Genomic DNA, 20,437 nt, shown 5'->3' with positions numbered 1-20,437 from the left:
ACATGTCTCTGCTGTTCCAGCGCCCGACCACCCCCTGGGGTGGATATTTTTCTAATATTCAACCTAAACACGCCCCTCGCCCTTCCCGACACAACTTCAGGCCGTTCAAGTCAGGTGTTTTCAGTGGCACAGGGTGGCACCGGGAGGCAGAGGAGCTCTGCAGAGCGCGGCGGTGACCGCGGCCGCCCACCGCCGACAGCCCGGGCGGCGGCCCCGGGCGCCGTGCGGAGCCGGGGCTCGAACCCGCGACCCACGCTGCGGCGGCAGTGAGGGGGCCGCGCCGCCAGGGGGCGCGGTGGCGGCGGGCGCGGCGCGGGCCCCGTGACCCGGCCCGGCCGCTCCCCCCGCGCCGCTCCCGCCCCGGCCGGGCCGGCCCAGCCCCGCGGCCGCTCCGCTCCGCAGCCCCGCCGCGATGTGGCTGGGCCCCGAGGAGGTGCTGCTGGCCGGCGCGCTGTGGGTCACCGAGCGCGCCAACCCCTTCTTCCTGCTGCAGCGCCGGCGGGGACACGGCAAAGGGGGCGGCCTGACGGGTGAGGCGCGGCGGGGCCGCGGGGAGGCTCTGGCCCGGTGCGGGGCCGGGAGGGCCGGGCGGGGGAGAGGCGCGGTCCGCCCGGCTCCTCGCTGTGTGTGACCCCGGGGCCCCTCGGCCGCCGTGCCCGCCCCCGGCCGGGCTGTCGGCGTCAGGCCCGGGGAGAACACACAGCTGATGGGGTGCTTGGAACCGGCTTCTTCTCTTGTCAAAAATGGCTTCTCAGCCCTGCTCGCGTTGCTTTGAATTATTAAGGTGGTTTATTTGCATATTTTGTATGTCTGTGTGCCTTTTCAAGATGCAGAGGATGACAGTAAGCCGTGGTTTATAATTAGTAGCGGTATGGAAGTTGTGCTGTGCATGGGCCGGGGGTGAAGCTGTGTGGGTGCAGCCCAGTGGAAAATACCGCTGAGTGTGGGGGACAGCCGTGTTTGTGACATAAACTGCTAAAATAACATGACTTTCACCCAAGCACAGTGTTAACTACAGCAAATCCCCTCACGTTTAAAAACCCCATTTATGTGCAGAATGCTTTCAATTATTTGAATTACAAAGATGTGAATTTTACTCTTGTCAATTACACGTAGCAACTGTCATGTATTAGCCCTTTTAGACAAACTAATTACAGGAGTGGTGCAGCTGATAAACATCATTAGCATATTTCATCTTTTCACAGGGTACAAAATTAATTGGAACTGTTCTGATTGACGATACCAAATTTGTGCAGTTTTGCATATAGGCCTATACTTGTGTTCTACAATTTCCTAGTTTTTTCCAAAAAGAAACCACGCCTGGTGCTATTCTGGTAACATTTAAACTGATGTGTTCCTGATGGGTTGAAGCTTTGAGCTGTGTTTACTTCTTGAGGTAGTCTGGCTCAGTGAGAGTCTTCAGAGCTCCTGCAGGTTAAAAGCCATGTGTCCTTAAGGAGCTGTGCAGCTGCACAGTGACATCTCAGAGTTAGAGTGGGATGTCCAGCTGAGCTGGAAAGGTTTTTGAGTTGCTGTCAGGCCCAAGTTATTAAACATCTCGTTACCAGTCTGCGTGACAATATTTGACACATTCAGTATTGTCATAGGATGGGTTCAGAATTAACTTTTAATCCATATCCTGCCTAAAACTCATAAGAAACCCAGAGGCCAAACAGATCCTGTTGTGCTGGTTATGTACATGTTTCGTTTAAACTTGTCACATGGGCTTGCTGTGGGTGATGTTTCACTGCAAGGACAATCAGTGGTATATTCTTAATTTGTTAATTGCTACATAGGTAGCCAGGAGAGATAAGGGAGAGGAAGTGGCATGTTTCTTGATAAGGAATGAGATATGGATGAGTACAGCTTGCACAGGCTTACACAACCCATGAGAGCTGGGAATTGAAACTGGACCCCCCACAGCATCAGAGCCCGAGGAGCAACCATGCTCCCTCTCCAAGTTGTAATACTAGAAAACTTTTAATCATGAGTGTGTTGCAAAGTTAATTTGCATTAAAGATGCTCATAATGCATTGTCTAGAATAACAAAGCAAATCATCATCTTCTATATCTGTTTTATCTAATTGATTCTTTGAAGTAAATTGATTTGCTTTGCAAAGTCTGGTTCATCAACATTTACTCTGGAAGTGTCTCTTATTTGACATCATATAAAAATATTTTGATTTCTGTATTACCAAATTTTGAGTTGCTGACATCTTTGTTTAATCAAAGTACTTCTGAGAACATTCTTGAAACCTGTGAGCTCCAGTTTTTCTAGATCTACCTGATTCCATTTGGACAAGTTACCTACTTTTCGCATTGGTGATTCTGAAAAATACAGCATTGAAGACTCATGTGTCTTTTAGCTTGGTAGGCTTAAAAATCACTATTAGAAGCAAAAACCCACAGAGGAAAAACACATTTCACTTTCATTAGGAAATACTTCTATGAAGGGGTGGGATTGTAATGAAGCTTAGTAGGCAAATAATTTCCATCTAAACTTTGTCCATTGCCAGTGGGACAGGCTGCGGTTGGTTTTTAGGGAATTTACCTCCGGTGACTGGATGTGTATCTCCATTTTCTGAACCAATGCCACAGCTCTTCATCACAACTGTTCACAGGCTGTGAACATCAGCGTTTTCTGCAGTGTTCAGCCTGTGTTTTTGCTTAACCCAGTTCTTTGTTTTGGTATTACACTGCTGTAATTTCTATCTCTTTGTTTCCTAGGTCTCCTTGTGGGAACTCTAGACGTGGTTTTGGATTCCAGTGCCAGAGTTGCCCCGTACCGGATTTTGCACCAGACTCAGGACTCTCAAGTGTATTGGGCAGTGGCCTGTGGTATGTGACTCTTGTTGGGGATTGGATTTGAGTTATTCTCGTGTCTTTTTGGTTCAGATGACCAGTTATCCCACGTAAGAGTATCCTGTGGCTGCTCAGGACACTTCTCAAGAGCTTCTAATGGTGTAGTGGAAGATTCCAGAAATGACAAAACTCAGTGGGGTTTAAACTGTAATTAAGGAACTTTGAGGAAAAAAGACCTTGTTCTAATTTTTTTTCTTTGCTCTTGGCATCATCTTTCTCCCCTTCCATCAGGATCATCTCGTAAAGAGATCACAAAGCACTGGGAATGGCTGGAGAATAATTTACTGCAGACTCTGTCCATCTTTGACAATGAAGAAGATATCACCACCTTTGTCAAGGGCAAGATACATGTAAGTGACATGTTTCCCTGAAGGACTTCCAGATTCTGAGAAAGGACAGGGAGATGGTTGTTTTTTATCCTTTTCAGTCATATGTAGGTATTAAAGTATTGTAGAATGCATCCAGCATTGTCAACATCAGGTCACAGTCAGAGCAAATACTGAGCAAATGTATTTGAAGAAGGGTTAAGAGCAGTAGGTCTCAGAGAACAGCCTGCTGAGGAGGTTCCTACTAATCCAAATGTAATACCTCTTTAAAATCATTGCCAGTTATGCCTTTGATGCAGGGAAGATGGTTTAACAAGGGTTCATCTAACAACAAATGGAAGAGAGAGAATCCTAGTTTGCAGGCAATGCATTTGCCCTGCCAGTGGTCTGAAAGGCACCTAGGTTGTAATGAAATGACACCCCAAATTCCACTGACTTTGGAGTCAGGTGCCTGCTGGTTTTGCAGTTAACACACTTCAGATTCCTAGCCCACAAACCCTCCAGAACAGAAACTTATAAATACAGTTCTTTCTTGAACTCCAGGAAATTGCATCTTTTTCAGCTCTCCTGTCAGATTCTTAGTATTTTCCATGTGTGTCTGTGCATGAGAGAGATTGTGGTCATTTGTTTTTCCTTCTGGCCAATCAAGACCTGACAGATTGCAGAGTTCTGCCCTTCCTGGGAGATGATCTTCTTCCAGTTGAAGAAGCATTGTGTGCAAGTGAAAAGAGGCTTCAGTTCTCCTGCAGGCTGTTCCAAGTGTTCCCAGGCCAGCCATGAGGAACTCAGTCAAACATTAAACATGAGTGCTTGTTGCATGTGTTTGGGAGTTGATCCCAGACTCCCACAGTATGTGACTGCCCTTTCTGCATGTCTTTGCTGTTTCTGACGTGACAGGATTAAGTGCTGTGTCCTGTTCCTTTGTGTCTTCCGAATTGCTGCTGTGACCCTTTGCTTTGTACATTATTTCTGTCAGCAGGCACCTTCACTTCTGTTTCTCCTCTCTCCTCTCAGGGCATTATTGCTGAGGAGAACAAGAATGAGCAGCCCCAGAGTGAAGAGGATCCAGGTAAATTCAAAGAGGCTGAACTGAAGATGAGGAAGCAGTTTGGGATGCCTGAGGTGGAGAAGTTGGTCAATTACTATTCCTGCAGCTATTGGAAGGGACGTGTCCCCAGGCAGGGCTGGCTGTACCTCACTGTCAACCACCTCTGTTTCTACTCCTTCCTGCTGGGCAAAGAGGGTGAGTTATGAGCCTACAAGTAGTGTTTCTATCATTTCCCATGATCTTTTCAATGCAGTTGATCTTTTGTGTGAACTCCTTTTTAAGCTGACAGGTTTTTTTTCCTTCTAGGAATCCTTGAGCTCTGTCTGGCTCAGCACATAAATCAGTTCTTGCTCTCATAGGCACTTCAGTGCTGTTTAGACTGAATGCCTGAGTTATTTTTTAAAACATTTCCCAAGTTGTACATCTGTTTTACTCAATCTGGATTATTTTTTACAAGTTAGACTGGGTTAGAGAACCAAGCAGTATTTTTACCTTCGTGAGTTGTATCTGGAACCCGTGCCAGGACCCAGTATTTACAAATCCTGAACTCCTGAGTCCAATGCTAATTTGCTGGAAAGAAAGAATGAAAACTTGAGTAATTGTAGTTGAAAGCATTTATTGGATGGGAGATAGTCCTTTTGGAACTGCATTATTTCTAGTCTAGTTAATCCCAAAGGTTATTTCAAAGTATTTTTGGAGAACCCAGTAAAATTGTGAAGAAATGAGCTGTCCCTGTGTAAGAAGGGGGAAAAATGCTGCTCTGCTGAGAGCTTGCAGGCTGCTTGACCTTCATTTCTGTTTGGTTCTTCTTTGGCCTCAATTGTGATAATAGTATTTTTTAATTCTTTTTCTCAGTTACGCTGGTGATCCAGTGGGTGGATGTAACCCAGCTAGAAAAAAATGCTACACTGCTGTTCCCTGAGTGCATTAAAGTAAGCACAAGGGACAGTGAACTCTATTTTTCCATGTTTCTCAACATCAATGAGACGTTCAAGCTGATGGAGCAGTTGGCCAACATTGCCATGCGGCAGCTACTGGATAATGAGAGCTTCCTACAAGACAAGTCTCTCCCAAAGCCCAGAAGGCCTCTTAAGAACATCTCTGCATTAAAAAGGTATTATGTTCCCAGCAGTGAGAAAAGAAGACTGGTAATAGGGGATTGTAAAAATAAATCTGCATTATTTTGTAGATCCCAGGTGCTACTGGGGTTTTCTTACTCTAGGGTCTGCATCACTTACTTCAGTCATTAGCCTTCTGCTTGTTCTCTCTTTTTCCCCATCCCAAATTGGAGCTGAATTCACACACATTCTTGTGTCTTTCTCATGCATTCCTAGGCACTGTCAGAGGAATTTTTTACTAGAAGCTGCTAAAATTCGTATGTTTTTAAAAAAAAAGTGAAGGAAGAAAATTACAGCAGCCCATTTGTCTGAAGTTAAAGATTTATAAAAAGAAATATATTTGTATTGTAATAAATCCTCCCACTGGGGACTGTTCTCTGCAATTTCAGGATCTGATGTAATATTTCAGTTTTGCAGATGCACTTGCGCATTTTATTTTGTATTGCAGAACATACCTTGTCAGAGAGGCATGTCTGAAGGCTGAAAGAGGAGTCAGAGGAGGGGTGGCATCTCAGTTAGAGAAAGGAATACTAAGAATGCACAGCACAGTCTGAAGGTTGTGATTGGAATGAACATTTGACATTAGTGTTTGAGTGGGGTTTTCAAGTGAGTAAGAAAGCTTCAGGATAGTACCCTTTACTTTTCCCCAGAGACCTGGATGCTCGAGCCAAAAATGAGTGCTACCGTGCCACTTTCCGGTTGCCCAAGGATGAATGCCTGGATGGACATACAGATTGTACCTTGTGGACACCGTTCAACAAGATGCATATTCCTGGCCAGATGTTTGTTTCCAACAATTACATTTGTTTTGCCAGCAGGGCAGAGGAGGCCTGTCATCTCATCATTCCTCTCAGAGAGGTGGGAATTTCTTAACTATATATTAAGACTACAGGGCTCTCATCTCTTTTGTGTCCTTCTGTGTTTTGTGCAGTGCTTTATGGATAATGGAAAACATGCCAGATCCAAATGGCCCTTGTCTTTGTGTTCTAGGTGACAATAGTTGAGAAGGCAGATAGTTCCAGTGTCTTGCCTAGCCCTCTGTCCATCAGCACTAAAAGTAAAATGACCTTCTTCTTCGCCAATCTGAAAGACCGGGATTTCTTGGTACAGAGGATCTCTGACTTCCTGCAGAGAACACCATCCAAGAAACCCTGCAGTATTGACAGGGAATGGAAGTGGAATGTGGCTGATCCCAGCAGTGAGGTACTAAGGAAATAATTGGAAGAAACTTTATCAGCTTTTCAGAGCAATGCTTCTTACAGTGTGTTTGCAGTGCTTGTCACCAGCCAGTGCTGTCTCTGTTAGGCCATGAGCAGAGGAGGGAGCGTGAGCTCAGCCATTTTCTGTTCTCTTGTCCAGGAGGTTCCAGAGCTGCCTTCCAGCAGCCCCCTGGCTGTCAGCCCCACGTCTGCTCTCAGCCATCGACCCGTCAGCTTCTGTGCTGGGCAAGTGCCAACAGCCTCACAGGGACTGCTCAAACTCTTTAGGAGGAATTCTGAGGAGCTCTCTGGACCCAAAGGGGTAAATAATATTTTTACGTAAAACAATTAACTTTAAATAGTTTGCAGTAGGTTGCTGATTTCCTGGTCTGCTCTAGAATGGAAATGTGTTTTATCCCTGCTCAGTATCACTGCTGTGTATGTGTCACGGGGGTAGTACTGCATAGAGGTAACTTGACTGTCAGCTTACACTCTTTATACTGACATGCCTGAGATACTTGACCAGAGGCTGAGAAATGAGTGTTACCAGTGTTCTGGGATGTGAATTCACGGCTGTGAAGAACAACTTTTCTTCAGAGCAAGAAAGCAGGGAACTTGTATCTCTGCTTGCTGGTTAATCATCGTGATCCATGGTTCTGCTGGCATTTATGTGGAGATTTGCAAGGTGTAGTTGTAAAGACTTGACTTTAAGCAAGGTCGGAACTGATTCAGAACAGGGTAGATTAGTATATATACACTCTGTTCTTCAGCAGAAAGAAGAGAGGGTTTAAATGTCACAATGTATTTTTCCTGTGAAGTGCAGGCCTAAGTATACCCATAAAAACATACCAAACATAAAAATACAATAATCTCCTAAAATAGCCATATTTGTTCCTATGAAGGCAAAGGAGAAGATGAAGGAAGAGTCTTGGAATATTCATTTCTTTGAATATGGGCGAGGGATGTGTATGTACCGCACTGCCAAGACGAGGGAGCTGGTACAGAAAGGAATCCCAGAGAATCTCCGTGGAGAGCTGTGGCTCCTTTTCTCAGGTAGGATTTTGGGCTGCATATTTTGGCAGCAGGAATAAACTTTCTACACATCTCAAAGGAAAAGATACTAATTTTAGCTAATTTCAGAAGAAATTAGCAGTTAATTTCATTGGAATTATACTTTTGTGGTGGCTTGCTTTATAATCCTAGTAGCTGTTTGGCCTCTTTTGTCTGTGTTTCAGTGTTGCAACCTAAACTCTAACATGATTTAACAATGAGTTTGTTGCTATGTTTTTGCATCCATTTATAGTTCATGAGCTCATGCAGTGCTTCTTGGCTCTCTTATCTCTGAAACTGGAAATAAAATCTGTGTTTCAAAGCACCAGAGGTAAAGCAATGTTTGTTTGTCATTTCAGGGGCTTGGAATGAGATGGTGACTCATCCTGGTTACTACGCAGATCTTGTGGAAAAGTCAATGGGAAGGTACAATCTTGCTACAGAGGAAATTGAGAGAGACCTGCACCGCTCTATGCCAGAACATCCTGCCTTCCAAAACGAATTGGGAATTGCTGCCCTCCGGAGAGTCTTAACAGCTTATGCATTCAGAAATCCAACAATTGGGTACTGTCAGGTAGGAAAGAAGTCTTAGACTTGTTAGTCCTACACAGTGACCATGATTGACTTGGACTTTTTCTGCAGTTTTTTGTTCAACTTGAAGCTTTTCCTTTATGCTGTCTATGTAGTGGTGAGAAAGTAGGAAAGAAATTATACTGCATCATGTCTTAAATATCCTTTGAACACAGTATTTAAATAAACTTTTCACAGTGCTGTTAGGTGTAAGGTTTTTAATCATTTTCCTGCCAGAGCTTTCCATGTTCAACAAAAACATCTTCTGGTTTCATTCAAAGGAGCAGTTATATCAAATAAGTGGTGTTGCACATGGACAGCCTATTGAAAATGTAGCCATTTGCTGGTTTGTGAAACAACTTGGTGGAAACTCAGGTTAATTTTGTGTATTGCTGTGATGTTACAGGTTCTCGTTACAATGTTCTGTTGTGGCCAAATTCTTACAAAGATTTTTATGAAGACTTTGACAAATATTCTTGTTCATGTTGTTTACTGAAAGTGCATGACAAAAGGTCATCAAACTATTTGCTGCCTCATGAACAGAGGAACTGAAAACAGGAAGAAAAATTGGCTTAAGGTCATCTGTTGACTCAGATACCAGTAGAAGCTGGAAATAGATGTGACTCTTAGTGACAGTTTACTGCATTCATGCTTTTAAATTTAGCTAACCTGTAATAGCAGAGTTTTCATGAAGACCTCCATGTTTTATTTCTGTACCTGTGTGTTTGCTGTGCTGGCTCCCAGGCCATGAACATTGTCACCTCGGTGCTGTTGCTGTACTGCAATGAGGAAGAGGCTTTCTGGCTCCTGGTGGCTTTGTGCGAGCGGATGTTGCCAGATTACTACAACACAAGAGTAGTAGGTGAGTCCTTGTCAGATACCTGCTGCACTGTGGATCTTCAGCTGCACCAGCATCTCCCAGAAATATTTTGTTGTTCAGAATTAATTAGATGTTTTAAAGATAATAAAGTGCAACTCTGTTCCATTTAAAGTGGCAGGGGTGCAATGGAGACATAGGAGGAGGCACTACTGGCCTCCGAGGTAGTAGTTCTACCTTGTAGTAACAAGGAAGATGAAGTCACCAAAAATTGGTGTCAGGAGGGATCATGAGCATAAGGAGGAATATCTAGAAGAACATTACTGGGTTTTAGTTTTTCCCATCTGAATAACGTGGTAAATCTGTGGAACAGGCTCTCAGGGAAGGCTGGTGAAAGCACCACTTCATCGGATTTTTAAGTTGGTTTGTATAAAAGACTATAGTCTGGTGTAAATGCCATAATATCAGTAATCCTCCACGCCTCCATTCAGGGCAAATGCACAAATGAATGAAAGGTTCTCTGTTGAGAGGTTGTGTCTGCATACTCTGCAATATAGAAATAGTCTCATTGGTTTTATTGAGATCAGGGTAAAAAATTAGTGTCTTAATTTTAGTTACGATGTTTAGAGGAAATTTATATGGAAAAAGTATTTATATATATATATATATATATATATATGTGTGTGTATTTTATATGAAATTTAGTGAACTCATACTGTTTTGTTTAATAATTAATTAGCTTGGCACATGACACCACCATTTTGAGTTCTACCATGGTTTTGTTTGACTCTTTCAGGTGCATTGGTAGACCAAGGCATCTTTGAAGAACTTACACGAGAGTATCTTCCCCAGCTGTCAGAAAAGATGCAGGACCTGGGAGTGATCTCCACCATATCCCTTTCCTGGTTTCTCACTCTCTTTCTGAGTGTGATGCCCTTTGAGAGTGCCGTGGTCATTGTCGACTGTTTTTTCTACGAGGGAATCAAGTTTATCCTGCAGGTGTCGTTGGCCATACTGGATGCCAACATGGAGAAATTACTACAGTGCTGTGATGAAGGTGAAGCCATGACTATTTTGGGCAGGTACCATTAATTGTTCTTATTTATAACAGAATGGTAACAGTGGCCTTTTAGTTATCATTTCTTTCTACCTAATAGCAGGTCACAGATAACACTCTAGGATGAAACTTCTGCTCCAGAGAATTTTGCTATTGCTTTCTGCAAGAGCTAATATTAATTGTTGGCTCAGTTATGGAGGAATCCATACTTCTGGAGCTGTTTTGCATCATAATGAATTCCTGCATCTCAGTTTGAATTTGAATTCTTAAAGGTTACTTATTTGAATTTTGTGTATTAATTCTGCTTTACTATTTAGAACAGATTCTGACAGGACTCACCTTCTAAAAACTTAAAACATTATCAAGCAGATATCTCCCAAGTCTAGTAAATGTAAGATTTTCTTGTTTGAAATGGGAATCTCTTCTATGTGCAGCAAGATCTTTAGCATATGACTAGAAGCCTACTTTTAAAAGGGCAAATACCCACACAACAGGGTGAAAATCAACTTAACTCCAGATACATTGAGAGTAGCATTGCAGATTAGATGGGAAAAAATTAAATTCTCCTTCATATTAGTGATACAAAGAAGTTGGGAGTAATGCATCTAGTTTGGGAGAAATGCATTATTTCTTTTTCTGGACACTAATCCTGGAATCTTGCATCTGTTCTCATTTTTGTCCACAGATATTTGGACAATGTAGTTAACAGACAGAGTGTCTCTCCCCCTATTCCCCACTTGCATGCACTGTTGACCAGTGGTGATGACCCCCCACTTGAAATTGACATCTTTGAACTCATCAAAACTTCATATGAGGTAAAGTTCTGGTTTAGTATTTTGCCCAAAAGATTTCTTCTCTGCTAATATCCCACTTTATATGTTGTGCAGCCAAAATCTGAGCAATGTTCATAGATTGAGATGCTTCAGGAGTGCAGGCTGAAGCCATTGTTCTACTTGCTTGGTATGAGTAGAACCTGACAGTGTTGGCTGTTGCAGATTACAGAGTCTGCCCAACACCAGAGGGACAAAATTAAGCATGTAAATAAGGAAGAAGTTATGGACTAGAGATTTCTTCCTGCTTTGTCAAAAAAGTCTCTGTTATTAATTATATTTGAGGATTTTCAGTGCTAAGGAGTTAAGGAGGGAAAGGATTGTGAAGTACTCTGCAGAAACACGGAAGAATCCCAGTTCACATGCATAGGAATCCTGTTCTGTGAACCACATTGTAGTAAGAGGAAGGTGATCCCAGAATGCCAGAACCCCAGGTGCCAATGCTGTTAAAATACCTCTGCACTGATAGAGGTGTTCCTTAAAATTCATACTGAGAACAAACTCATAAGAAATTTGATTCTGAATGATGGAAAGAACACAGTTGAAAGAACTGATGTTTGGCAGTTCTTCTCTGCTATTCTCTGCTAAATGTGGGATCCTTCCCCTCTTTTTCTCATTTTTCACCCCATCCCTTCTGGCTGTTTACAGTCAGGCAGCTGTCATTTTCCTGGGTGTTCTGTGTACTTCTTCAAATCTGCCATCTCTGTCTGTTCTTGGCTTCTTTTTATACAAGAGCGCCACTGAATTCATATTACTTGTCTGACCTAGTCCATAGAAAAGCTTCTTGACTGTGGAGTTTCTGGCTGAATCTCATGGGGGTCGTAGAGGAAGAAAATGACAGGGCTGGAAGGAATGACAATCTGTCTGTTCTCTTATCTCTGCCACAGTACAGGGCCTGTATTTCTGTCAGTCCTGACAGATCCTTTTTCAACTTTTCTGTAGAGACCTCTGATGTTGGATTTCTCATGAACTCGGAATTACTCCTCTTGCCAGGAGTGGGTAGAGAATAGAGCTCAAGTTTTTTTTTCATCTTGCTGCTCGTAAAAGGCTTCTAGTGGGTTTAGGTCATCTCTGAGGAGATAGTACACTTGTTAAAGAGTGTGTAATTGAAGATGTGTTGTTCTTTCTTCAGATGATGTTGACCTGATTTGCTTCTTTTCTTGCAGAAATTTGGCAATCTGAAGGCAGATGACATTGAACAAATGCGTTTCAAGCAAAGGCTGAAAGTGATCCAGTCTCTGGAGGATACAGCCAAGAAGAGTGTGGTATGTGACTCCCAGATTGAATGAGCTACCAAATGGCACTTTCATGGAAAGTGTTTTGCTGTGAGCATTGAGAAACTTCGTGCTGTAGCAGACCAAATTTTAAGTGACTGAAAGAATGATCAAATGAGACATTTGGCATGGAGGAACCTGTAGGCTTTGACATAACCTCCCATGCCTAGTGCTGTCTGTGTTACTGCTTGCCTGGAATCTTTGAGAAAAGCTGGCTAGCAGATAATTGTTTTACTTCCATTTAGAGAGTCCAGTAGGGAATTTTGCTGAAAGGTTCATGGCCAAAGGGGAATGTCCATATTTATTACCATTATCTCCCATGTCCTAAGTGGAGAATCTCATCAGGGTGTTTCAGTGTTGCTCTTTAATGCATCCAAGTCAAACATCTGGAGATAAAAACAAGAGGAAGGGGTGGTACAATCTGCTCAGCCAGGTCTGCACAAACAGGAAATAAGCACAGTAAACTACTGAAAATGTCAGTATTTTCTGCTTGACTGCAAACTGGTTTCTGGGGTATTAGAATGGTGATGTTTTTCATGCCATTCTGTGTGATATCTCCTTGCATTTGTTCTCTTCTGTGTTACACAGATTTTTCAGTGAGTTGTATTTGATTTTTCTACTTTTGAAATAAATTGTTCACTCTGTTTTATCTGTAACTACAGGTTCGAGCTGTGTCTGGTGACATTGGTTTCTCTATGGAAGAACTAGAAGAGCTGTATGTAGTGTTCAAGGTAAGAAGCCTCCCTTGAGGGTGAGGAAGAAATATTGTCACACACAGTACAAACAGCAAAGTTGACTGGGAAGCAATGACTGCTTTAATTCATAATGTGACCTATCGGAAACTGATGTAGCATTCTGTTACACATGGTGCCAGTAGGACTGGCCCTGTTACTATCTGATGAATTATTTTAAATTTTTTCCCCCAAAGGTGGCCAAACCACCTTCACAGTATTAGAATGATACTCAGAAAGAAACTGTAGAATCAATGGAAGAGAATGTAACATTGCCCTGAGAATGGGGAGCTAGGACTGACTGTACCTCAGTTTTTATGCTCAAGTTTCCCATTAACCTCATCTGTAATTCTGATGAAGTTACTTAAGGGCTTCGCCTCTATTTGTCAGCATATATATTTTTTAAAGAATGGTATTACCCAACTGCACTTACCAAAGTCAGTTGTGCTCTGTTGTAGACTCAGAAAGAGAGGCTTAGTTCTAAAACCTGCATGTTCCCTTTGCAATAAAGTCTGAGTGACATTTTGTCCAAACCTGGAATCATGTTTTGTATTTTTAACTTTAATAATTCCTTGTGTTTTTCCTGAAATCTGTGTCTCTTCCTTCATTTCATATTATTTTGTAGTGAAGTAACACTAGGAATCACAAGGCAGATAATGTGTTTCCTGAAATGTCTGTTCTTTGCTTCCTCAATGCTGTTGTTGAGCTGTGACAGTCTCCACTCCTGTGGAGCAGCATCATCTGCCCTGTTAATCCTTTCCTCCAAAGGCCAAGTACCTGATGAGCTGTTACTGGGGGAACAACCGTGCGGCCGCTGCCCGCCGGGACCAGAGCTTGCCCTACCTGGAGCAGTATCGCATAGACATGGAGCAGTTCAAGGAGCTGTTCATCAGCCTCACCCCCTGGGCCTGTGGGGCACACACCCCTGTGCTGGCAGGGCGGCTCTTCCGCCTCCTGGATGAGAACAGGGATTCTCTCATCAACTTCAAGGAGTTCGTGACAGGAATGAGTAAGCGGTGTTTTTGGAGAAAATGGAATGTTGCAAAAAATGTGTCTGTCCTTTTCCAGGAAGAGAACTGAAAGGAGATAATGGTGTGTTCACTGGCATGAGAGGGGGGTGGCAGGAAGCTCAAGCTGGACAAAATACACCTTTTTGGTGTGGATTTCATTGTTGATTCTGCACTGGACTTTGAGCAGTCATTGTATGGGAATTCATCCTGGTTTGAACCCATGAGCAGAGGGTTATTCTTTATCATTAAAGTGCTATTTTTCTTAACCTTTTTTTTCTTTCCAGGTGGGATGTACCATGGTGACCTCACTGAAAAACTCAAAGTACTGTACAAACTGCACCTCCCTCCTGGTGAGTGACTGCTTCTGTGTACTGCTGCTGTTGAACACAGGCTGCTCTGACATCAATTGACATGGGGTGCCTCAGGAGTTTTGCTAATGAAGTGGGTCATACTGTTGTTCAATTAGAGATTTTAACATTTGTTTCTCTGTGAATACAGCTCTGAATCCAGAGGAGACAGAGTCTGCTTTGGAGGCCACAAGTTATTTCACAGAGGATGTGACAACAGAAGGTAATGCAACACTGCTGCCTTTACCTCTCAGTTAGGCAGGAGTTGCAACATAGATCCATGTGCTCTGAACAGTGATTTTGTGCAAGACATGGTCTCGTGCTGGCATGTGTTAGGATTGCCAGTGTGTTTGAGTTCACTGTCTTTGTTGCATGATGGGGAAGAAGTTTGGAGCTAAAACTCCTCAATGTCCATTCCATGCAAAATACAGCATTTTCTGAAGCATGGGCACAGACTGCTGAGGAGGAGCAGTGTGCTTTTACCAGCCCCTGTCTCCCACCATGATTTAGGTTTTTCACGTGGGTCTCATTGTCTCTCTTCTTGTTTTTGTTTCCTTCTCTGTGTCTGTCTATGTCTGACATTTTCTTCTGTTTTATCTGGGATATTGTCCCCTCAACCCTTTTTCCTGCTGCTCAAGTATCTCCTTTTGTCTCAGAGCTGGATATCTGCCTGCACTGTGAGTCTCAAGGTCAGTCCATGGATTGTGTGCATGCATTGAGCATTGCTGTGGTGCTGATACCACCTGCCAGCCCAGTGTGCTGATGTAAATACTCTGAAATTATTGCTGCTGCTGCTCCTCACTCATGACACTCTCACTATTAATAAAGTGCTATAAGTAATTAAATATCTTTCAGTATATTCTGCCTATTGAGTTTCAGCCTTGGCTAAGATAGGTTTTGTCTAGCTTCTTTCAGTAGAATTCATCTCATCCTGGAAACTGGTGATCAAAAAGATGCTCAGGAACAGTGGAGGGTGCTAGACTTGCTGGCCTGAGGAGGTGATCCCTGTGCCTCCACAGTCTTCCAGTTTAAAGGAATAAGGTTGCATGCCACTGGATTGCTGAACTGTCAGTATACAAGTGTACTGCATTTCTTAAAATACAATATTAGGGATTGTCAGCTAGGAAGTCAAAGTATGCCAATCATACTAAACATTTACCAAATACAATGATACCCCAAAAAAATCTAAGAACAAGAGGTAATTTTGGAGTTTGCTGCTAGGTGGCTGCTTTAACAGTCTGAGTTGAAGCAAGACTCCCTATTTGCTCTAGTGACAATGTAGGGAATCAGAAGTGAAGTTCATGAAGTTAGACTGCAGATTGCTCCCAAAATGTCAGTTCAGGCAGTGAATAATGAGGAGTGTAGGCATTAGTCACATATGTGCTCAGTAGTGGTTTGGATTTTTTGCATTCATTATCTTGCTTTGGATGACTGAACATCCTTGTCTTTAAGCTATCACACTTCTTTTCTATCTTCCATATCTGTGTTTTCACGCTTTCTTTTAAGATCTCTACCCTCTGCCTCAGCTCTTCAATCCACTTTTTAAATGTAGCTCTTTATCTGTTCTGTTCAATCCTCTAACTATGATTATGGGAGCATGAGATCTAAGTTCTATTAAAGGTACTCTTGTATCATTTGAATTTGTGTATTGAGTTGTCTTAAGTTCTTTGTGTGTTGTATTACTGAAAAATCAGCTAATAATTATTTTATAATTCCATAATTCTTTAGAAACCCAAGAAGATAAAGGAAAAAGAAATGAGAATGGCCCAGAAAAAGGTAATTTCATCATCAATAGACCACATTCTAATCTCATCTCTCTCATATTATGACCTGTTCATTGTCTCATGCTGATCAAGGAGACCTGGCAAAGTGTCCCTTATGGACAGAGGTAAAGCAGGAGGTGAGCTGGGAAATAAGCATCCCTTTTGCTTTACTGCTCCAACTCTTTTACATACCAAGATCATAGCATTTGTAAATCATATTGGGTAAGTTGTCAGCTCACAGAGTTCGTCTGTGACAAGTCAGGCTGATGCAGCACTGTTACATTTTTTGCTCTATTGAGCTGCATCAGTTAAACCAGCAGAAAACAATGCAGCCTTCCTGGTATATGCTTTCCTGGGCTGTCAATAACACCTTCTTCAAGCCTGAGTTTTGTTGGCTCAGCATTCACTTTTTAAGTGTGAAACCATATACCACCTGACTAGTGGCTTGTTCTTGCCTTGCAGAGGAGAAAGGTACCAGTCCACAGGACTACAGATACTACCTAAGAATGTGGGCCAAGGAAAAAGAGAACAAGAAAGAAACTATTAAAGATCTCCCCAAAATGAGCCAGGTAAGAAAGGAGTATGAAGGTTTCCAGTTGGATCATTGGCAGCTTAATGGAATTCTGCAGTATATGCAGCCATTGTGCCAATATGTTCAGTCCTTGTCCACAGCTTTCCCTGCTGTTCTGGTCTGGTGAGCTTTAGAACCTCTAATTCCACACATTTCCATCGAATTCTGCAGCAGGTATGGAAAAACTGCTTTGTATCAACCAATCAAATGTAATGGATTCACTCAGCCTCACAGACCAGTTTTTCCTATAAGAACTGCACTCTGTTTTCCCTCCAGAGCAAGATATTTCAAATATGCCATCAGTCACAGAAACTTGTTCAGATTTTTTGGTTTTGCATTGCTTTGAGTTACAGCTGCTTGGTGGAGAGTGAAGAATGTGGTTACAGAAGAGAGAATCAGATGACTGGTGTGATCTTTTCTGTCTCTGATTTCCTTGATGGGTGCTACTTAAACCAGTTCAAAAATGCTTAAAAGCTGACCACAGAAGAGTAGCAGAATAGAAGTAAAACTTCAGGTTTTCTTAGCATTAGTGAAAATGTGAATACTCTGTTCATCTGTCAGCAGAAAACCCACCACTATTAAATTGCTAGTTGTGTCTCAATTTAGCCACAACAGAGAGGGGGGAGTTTGTCTGTGTCAGACTGTTCTGGATCAGTGCAATAAGTTGCCACTTGGTGGGTAGGCAAATAAGCAATGAGTCATTTGAGATGGTGCCTGTTGCTTCATCTGCTACTGACAACTTTTTCAGCTTGACACATGATTATTTGGTCTTTGTCTTTTAAAGGAACAGTTCATAGAGTTATGCAAGACCCTTTACAACATGTTCAGTGAGGACCCCGTGGAGCAGGAGCTGTACCATGCCATCGCCACTGTGGCCAGTCTGCTGCTGAGGATTGGGGAAGTTGGAAAAAAATTCTCCAACAGGCCCACGAGGAAGTCTGAGGACAGCAAAGCAAACAGTACCCAAGATCCTGTGAGTGAAGAGGAGTCACCAACATCTGAACAGAGTCAGAATTCAGCAGTGGAGCAGCAACCCCAAGCTGACCATGAGGACAAAGCCAGCGTTGATGCTCAGCCTGAAAAAACCCAGCAGGAAAACCAGACTCTAGGAGATGGGTCAGGGGAAGGACAAGGCTCTCCTTTACAGCTGCTATCAGATGATGAAACCAAAGATGATATGTCCATGTCTTCCTACTCCATGGTCAGCACGGGCTCCCTGCAGTGCGAAGACATCGCGGACGACACGGTGCTGGTGGGCTGTGAGGGCAGCAGTGCAGCTGCCAGGTATGGCAGCACCATTGACACTGACTGGTCCATCTCCTTCGAGCAGATCTTGGCCTCCATGCTGACAGAAACAGCCCTTGTAAACTACTTTGAGAAAAAAGTCAACATTATTCAAAAGATCAAGGATCAGAAGAAGGTTGAGAGGCAGTTCAGTTCATCCAGTGACTATGAACTTTCCTCTGTGTCGGGCTGAACTAAAGAAATCAGGAGTTGTCCTTGGGAGATAAAACAGGAAGATAGTGTGGCAGATGGCAGGATGGTTTGGTATTTTCTGTTTGGGGTTTTTTTTTGTTTATTCAGAGACCAGTAACTACACAATTACAATAGAATCCAGTTGATAAGGGGCTCCTGACAGTGACTGTGTAGGTGTTTCTTTGGTTACTCTGGCTGAGAGAATTAGATTTACATTCTTGAGAGCCATTAGAACCTAACAGCCCCTGACATATAGAATTACCACCATAAATTATGCATGTCTGCCTTTTGCTATCTTTTATTTCAATGAAGTTTTATTTCAGACAGTAACTGCTCCTTGCCTGCCCTTGTTTGCTGTAGGCTCCTGGGTAGCTTGCACAGCAGATGCAGCCTGGCTTGAAACCATGCTCACCTCTGGCTGCCAGTCCGGGAGCTAGTGCAGTGTAGTCAAGTGCTGTAGGACTCTGACCTATAAATAATCTTGTATGTTCCTGTAAGCTGTTCTGTGACTCAGCAGCTATAAAGCAAATGTGCCCCACTGCTCCCAGCACTCTTAAGATCTAAACACAGACCTGCAGGTTTCTTTCACATGTGATTTGGCATTTTCATAGTGTACGATCACGTACTTTCTCCTTCACAATTCAGGAATTTTCAGGTAAACCTGATTTTCTAGCATTTGCTTTTCTATTTCTTTGAAAGCTATTGTTTTTAGTTTGTCTGGGAAGCCACAAGCTCATTGACTTCAGTGCAGAAATGATACTGAGTCAATCACTGGGCCATGATGGTTATAATGACGGAATAAGTTCCTAAAACAGAAGTCAGTGAATCAGCCTCAGCATTCCAGGGGAGTCTGGACTGGAGCATTCCACTGGTCTGCTGGACTTTCCCTGATGATACATTCACTATTTAGAGTTAATTCCCTGTTTTTCCTAGCTAGTGATGGATCCCCTAAGGGGGATCTCCTAGGAGGAGGACCTTAGGGGCCCTTTAGGAGGACTCCCAAGCATAATCTGATCAGTCAGCCCTCACAAATGCTTGGGGTAGAAGTTGTGCAGGAGCACTGTGCCACCCACTGCTGCTCAGTGTCCTTTCTTGAGAGTTTAGCAATGGACATGCTCTTAGAAACATCCAAGGGCATTTGACCTAAAGGGGGAGAATACAGAGCAGGGTGGCTCTGCCATCAGCCCCTTACAGGAACACCAGAGCTCATTCCAGACAAAGTAACTGGGAGACTTAGTGCGTGCTCTTTGAAATTAAACCAGAGGAAACTAAGAGCAGCAGGGTGTGTTCTCCAAGGGAGGACAAGTAATGCTGTTACTACAGATAAACTCATCTCAGCAGGGAGGCAGTGCCCTTGCCAGAGGCAGGGCCAGAGACTTGCTGCTCAGCCAGAGCAGACCCTGCGCTGAAGGCAAGGTTTGATCCAGCTTTTGGCTGGCACTTGGGATCTAAAGGTAGGAAGGACACATGTGGATGTTCCTATTTGACACTACTTGGTGTGCTACTCAGTGTTAATTCATCCTCATGACATTTTTGGTCTGTATTCACAGCTGGTACATGTTTCTTATTTCTCTGCCTCCTCTGTCCTGTATCACTGGAGAGCAGCCATTAGTAAAACTGCTTTTACTAATTATTCAGTAATTTATTGTCATTTTTTTAAAGTACAAATAATACATGTGATTTTACAGTGTCTGTCTTACCTGTCATGTATTCAATAAATGAATCAGAATCCTATAGGCTATTTGGCTTTTTATTTCTTTCTGAGCTTGTGGAATATTGCTGGTTCTTTACCCAGTTATCAGAAGGAATGTGTCACCAAAACTGTGGGGGAAAAAAAACTCTCCAACAACATTTTTAGTGTTAGAGAATCAAGGCATTATATTATTCTGTCCATGTGTGCAAAGAAATAATTTCAGCCACAGATAGCCCAGGTGTTTAGAGAAAATCCTTCCATGACATATGGCTCTTAAATAGATTTTTCAGATACTTACACAATCAAAACCCATAGAAATTAATTTGTTCATTGGTCCCAAGTTACAGAGTTTTTAGTATTTGGTTTCTTTTGGTTATGGAGTTCTCCACATTCCTTGGTTCTCCTACCAGTCTTTTCTGGAGCAGGTGTCGCTGAGTTAATGGTCGTTATCTTTTGTGTATCTTCTGTGCTACTCCCAGTGAGATGTTACTTCATCACGCCTTGAGTGATGAAACAATCCTTTGAAAAGAAACCTAAAATTCCTTTCCCCGGAGCAAAGGCAACGATAAAGATATACTAAAAAGTAATATGTCTAAAGATATAGAAAAAAATTTAAACTTGGCATATTTTCCAACAAGAGGACTTGGTGTGCCTGCACTCTTAACTTTTCTTTCCTTCCTTTTTTCTTTCATTTT

General features: G+C 42.8%; 1 protein-coding gene across 3 annotated transcripts; it reads left to right on the top strand.

Moving 5' to 3' along the window:
• The first annotated feature begins 315 nt into the window (after window positions 1-315).
• On the top strand, window positions 316-19,783 carry TBC1D9B (TBC1 domain family member 9B). Of its 3 annotated transcripts, none has more exons than XM_030283708.4 (22): window positions 316-530; window positions 2,728-2,838; window positions 3,094-3,212; window positions 4,203-4,431; window positions 5,092-5,350; window positions 6,005-6,212; window positions 6,345-6,557; window positions 6,714-6,875; window positions 7,456-7,606; window positions 7,963-8,177; window positions 8,918-9,035; window positions 9,787-10,072; window positions 10,733-10,862; window positions 12,044-12,142; window positions 12,814-12,882; window positions 13,651-13,891; window positions 14,177-14,242; window positions 14,391-14,462; window positions 14,896-14,928; window positions 15,968-16,015; window positions 16,465-16,571; window positions 17,358-19,783. In XM_030283708.4, exons 1-22 carry the CDS (start codon window positions 413-415, stop codon window positions 18,048-18,050), a joined length of 3,747 nt encoding a protein of 1,248 aa, XP_030139568.4. In that variant the 5' UTR covers window positions 316-412; the 3' UTR covers window positions 18,051-19,783. The 3 variants fall into 3 exon arrangements, with proteins under 3 accessions (XP_030139568.4, XP_030139567.4, XP_030139569.4); XM_030283707.4 differs by having other exon boundaries at window positions 14,878-14,928; window positions 17,358-18,379; XM_030283709.4 differs by lacking the exon at window positions 14,896-14,928.
• The last annotated feature ends 654 nt before the right edge of the window (window positions 19,784-20,437 follow it).

This window comes from Taeniopygia guttata, chromosome 13, assembly GCF_048771995.1.
Source record: "Taeniopygia guttata chromosome 13, bTaeGut7.mat, whole genome shotgun sequence".
NCBI classification, from domain to species: Eukaryota; Metazoa; Chordata; class Aves; order Passeriformes; family Estrildidae; genus Taeniopygia; species Taeniopygia guttata.
This window is presented reverse-complemented; position numbering and strand designations above follow the sequence as displayed.

Coding starts and splice junctions, on each gene's coding strand:
- TBC1D9B (XM_030283707.4), top strand. CDS start 413: ATGTGGCTGGGCCCCGAGGAGGTGCTGCTGGCCGGCGCGCTGTGGGTC. Junction 9,036..9,786: donor CTACAACACAAGAGTAGTAG/GTGAGTCCTTGT, acceptor TGACTCTTTCAG/GTGCATTGGTAGACCAAGGC. Junction 14,463..14,877: donor AGAGGATGTGACAACAGAAG/GTAATGCAACAC, acceptor CTGCTGCTCAAG/TATCTCCTTTTGTCTCAGAG.